We start from the raw sequence: 4067 nt of genomic DNA, 5'->3' as shown, positions 1-4067 counted from the left end.
TGGTCAGCATGGAGTCAGCAATATAAAAATGCAGTCCAAATCCAGTACCTTGTAGTTTTACTAAAGGAAATTTTAAAAGCATGTATCTACACACTGGGTGGAGGAAAAAAAAAAAAAAGAAAAACTTTCATGGAAATGGATTTGATACTACAGTCCCTCTGTCCTTGGGTTCCAGGGTCTGAAGGAGTGAATGACCAGTGAGCACCTCAGCAGCTACGTTGTCTGAGTTTATTGCACAGGAGCTTTCAAGGTTCATTACATATTATTGTGCACATTGAACCACGGGGCACTTGCCCAGCATCTAGTGCAACATTTCAGTGATTGTCAGTGGCTGGTTTAATCCATATTTTCAACTGGAACTCATTTCTTATTTCCTTTCCAGTCTTTTTATTTTTAATTGACCTCAAATGATTAGTTACAACCAAACAGAATCATAACTGCATAATACTTGACTGTTAGGAAATAATTTTCAGTACTTGCCACTATGTAGTATCTTGTATTCAGAAAAAGTCTAAAACCATTTTAACAATATAAAGCATATTGCAAATGCATTTAAAATAAATAAGTCAGTTGTTGCTACATCACCTACTGTCAAGAAATGTGTAATTGCCTAGTATTTTTAGCTAATTTTGCTCTGTAAGGCACAACACCAGTACAAATCTGGCTTATATTTATTTGTCCAAAAAAAATCCAAGAGCTCTTAGAGGGAGTGGATAACTACTCGAGTGAAAGCACATTATCTCACCGTCAGAAGAAATCCTGGGACAGTTTACCTTGCTTCAAAAGCCTCAGACAAAGTAAACAGTAAACACTTCCAGTGGTGCCCAAGCCTATTTCCACATTAGAACTGCAACCCTACTTGTGCTCTCCAGGTCTGGTCTCATGTCCCAAAAGAATGTTTACATCTTATCACACAATTTCTTCACTGAAGCTTCATGATCCCAGTTACCACCAATTATGCAAAAATCATGTATCCCCTGGGTAAATAGTGTGAATTGCTAGACAACATGGGCCTCCCTCTCTAACAGAACTACAAGGGACCAGTCTCTGACACACCTTCTTAGTATTACACAGTAAGAAGAGGGAGAATACCAGCATGGTCCTGCCTTTTCCATATGCAAATGCGATGTGATGTGGGACATGGGCGAAAGCAAGAGCCTGCCCCTCACAATGCCTCTCTCTGGACCCCCGTGGGGGATGGAAGATGTGTTTGTGGCTAACAGCAGGACTGGAGCACTTTCGGCACCACCGGAGGTCCTCTGCCCTGAAATTAGATAAGAGCACTTTGCACCCCCCTTCGTTTGATAAGACAGCTCGTGAGATGAAAGCAGCAAAGAGCCTCCTTGGCTTGAGAGCCAGAAGGAACTGGATCACAGGCCTCAGAGTCAGCACGTTGGCTCCTGGCGAGGGCTGCGGGAAGGTTCAGAGACCCCACCGTCGGCCTTGGGATAGCACCTTTGAGTCTGCTCACCACAGTACAGGGAGTGGGATGTTTATTTGTGGTTTTTTAAAAGACAATCACATCGTCCCGTCATCCAGGGGTTTGCTATTGGCGGTGTTCGTGTAACACAGCGCCCGCGATTCCCTCGCCTGGCAGCGCTGCCGGGCTCCCCGCGGTGTCCGCTCAGGGTGTGGGGAGCCGCTGCCTACGCGGCACCCATGGGTCCAAGCCCAGCTGTGGGGCAGTCACCGACTCCGGCTGCCTGTCCCGCCAGTTCACCGGCCACCCATCCAGCGGCGGCTCCTCGGCAAGCTCCTCCCGGCCTACTCGGGCCCTTGGGCGGCATGGCCTGGGGCGCCGCCGCCGTCGAAGACCTCGGGGCTGTCGGCCAGCAGCGAGGTGCGCACCTTCCGCCGCTCCTTGAAGCGGCCCGAATGGGACACTCGGAGACTCCGCCGGTTGCCGACTCCGGTTCCCGCGGCGTCGCCGCTGCCGAAGGGACCGGACTGTTCCTCCCGGCCGTCGGGGCTGGGGGTGTCGGCGGGGGTCTCGCTGGCGACGGGGTGCGGCGGGGCTACTGCCGCTTCCTTGTGCTTCTTCTTGCTGGTCAGCGATTTCCACCAGGGCCCGGCCGAGCCCTTCACGCCGGCCCGAGGAGCGGCGGTGGCCGCGGCGCTGTCCGCCATCTCGGGCTCCTGCGGGGGGGGAAGAGGGCGAAGACGGGTTGGCAGCCGGGCACGCCGCCTCTCCGCTCGGTGGGCGCCGGGACTCCTCTTGCCCAGCACTGGAAGACGGGCAGCGCTGCCGGGGAGGTGTGCCCGGCGCCCGGGAGCGGCCTGCGGGGAGGGACGGGTCCGGCGGCGGCGGCCGGGCGGGCGCGGGGGGAGCGCTCCGTGCCCCGTCGAGCGGCTCGGAAGCGCTGCCCGCTCCGTGCGCGGCTCGCACGGTCTCAGGTAAATGACGCCCCGGAGCCGTGCCGCGGGACCCGCTCCCTGCACTCACCACCCCCCACTCCCAGGAGTAGACCCGAGGTCCGATACCTTGGGGCTGCCGCCTCCCCGCGGGACGAGGAAGGGAGCGTGGCGCGTCGTGGGGCTCCTGAGATGGGGCTCCTTTCGCTTCCCCCCTCCCTCCTTCCCTCCTCTCCCCGCCCCGCCGGCTCCCTGCGCAACAGGTACGGGAAGCGACACTGACCTGGGGCCCGCCCGGCGCTGCGGAGCGCGCTCCTGCCCCCGGGGATCGCGGCCGCCGCCGCCGCTCGGCCCTGCGGTCCCCGGCGCGGCGGGGAGGGAGGGCAGCGGCCGGCGGCGAGAGCGGCTGTGCGGGGCGGCTGTGCGGAGCGGAGCGGAGCGGCGGCAGGTGCCGGCCGGCCCCGCGCTCGCCCCCGTGGGCGGAGCGGCGGCACGGCCAGCCCCGGGGCCGGGCGGCTCCCGCTCACCTGCCCGGGGTGGGGCAGGACGGGCCGGCCCCGGGCCCGCGGGGCGGCAGGGAAGAGGGTCGGTGTCCCCTCCAGGGAGACCCGGCGGTGGAGAGACAGGGGGAAGGGCAGAGGAAGAGGAGGAAGAGCAGAGAGTCTCAGCGCAGGTGAGGCAGCGCCGTGAAATCCGGGGCTGCCGAGATGGATGCGGTGTTGCCAGCGTGCGTGGCTGAAACAAAATATCACTGCTTTTTGTTTGTGCACGTGATGGATGTGCGTGGGTGGGTATTTTAGAGCCTTGAAGAAAATAGAACTGTGGTTAACTACAGTTAACTGCGTTTCTTTAAAAAACGAGTGGTGCTGTAGGTCACACGATATAGTCCGGTACTTGTATTCAAATTGACTTTGTATTGGGACTTTGACTTTCTGTGTGGTGATGGATATATGACCATACAAATGACTTTGTCTTTTTTCATTTGCCCAGAAATGAGAAAAAAAATTTGCTTTTGTCACACCATGTGTTAAAATTGATTATTTGTTCTTTGTAGAACTATGCCATGTAGTATGTGTTTGCTTCCTAACGCCCTTCCCATCAACAGTGAGCCACTCAAGGGTGCCTATGATGGTGCAGTTGTGTGAAAGCAGCATATTTCAGCCCCGTCTTCTTTTGCCAATCAACTTCTGCTACTTGCAGCTTCCCAGAATAGCCCATAAAGATAAGAGGTATAGAAATTGGTGAATGCAGGTTACTGAGGGAGAGGAGCCTGGGGCATGCACTTACATTACTCTGTAGATTGCCCTCTTCAAAGGCAAAGGCTATTGCATAAGGAAGCATACACTTGAAAGCGTACACTCCAATCTGTCTATCAAGTCAATTAAAATCAACAGCAAAAAAAATCTCCTATGGAATAAAACACAAACTTCCAGTGATAAAAGATGGCCTTTACATTCCCTCCTAGCAAGTAAGCAACTAACATTTTCCAAGACGCAAAGCACCAGGGCATCAGGCTCTCTTGGGCCAAGGATGGTAGCAGACCACAGAGTCAAATTTCTCCTTGTGACTGTGACCTACTGCTTTGCTACTCGTATCTGTAGAGAAAGAGAACACCAGCATCTCTCTCCATCTTGTGTCCAAGGAAAGTGCCTGGGAAAAAGGGAATTTATGTAGAAATAAAGGTAGTTTTTATATTTAAGTGCTCTTTTCACAAA

The 4067-nt window shown here is 54.8% G+C and overlaps 1 protein-coding gene across 2 annotated transcripts; it reads right to left on the bottom strand.

Annotated features, from left to right (window-relative positions):
* Nucleotides 1-214: 214 nt before the first annotated feature.
* On the bottom strand, nucleotides 215-3132 carry PRR15 (proline rich 15). Of its 2 annotated transcripts, none has more exons than XM_071429260.1 (2): nucleotides 2636-3132; nucleotides 215-2136 (listed from the first exon to the last, which is right to left on the bottom strand). In XM_071429260.1, the coding sequence occupies exon 2, from the start codon at nucleotides 2125-2127 to the stop codon at nucleotides 1765-1767; it is 363 nt and encodes a 120-aa protein (XP_071285361.1). In that variant the 5' UTR covers nucleotides 2128-2136; nucleotides 2636-3132; the 3' UTR covers nucleotides 215-1764. The 2 variants fall into 2 exon arrangements, with proteins under 2 accessions (XP_071285361.1, XP_071285362.1); XM_071429261.1 differs by lacking the exon at nucleotides 2636-3132 and adding an exon at nucleotides 2482-2560.
* Nucleotides 3133-4067: the final 935 nt, after the last annotated feature.

This window comes from Agelaius tricolor, unplaced genomic scaffold (genome assembly GCF_023055355.1).
Source record: "Agelaius tricolor isolate 1412-34295 unplaced genomic scaffold, bAgeTri1.0.p SCAF_6, whole genome shotgun sequence".
NCBI classification, from domain to species: domain Eukaryota; kingdom Metazoa; phylum Chordata; class Aves; order Passeriformes; family Icteridae; genus Agelaius; species Agelaius tricolor.
The sequence above is the reverse complement of the archived record's forward strand: the minus strand, read 5'-3'. Positions and strand labels throughout refer to the sequence as shown.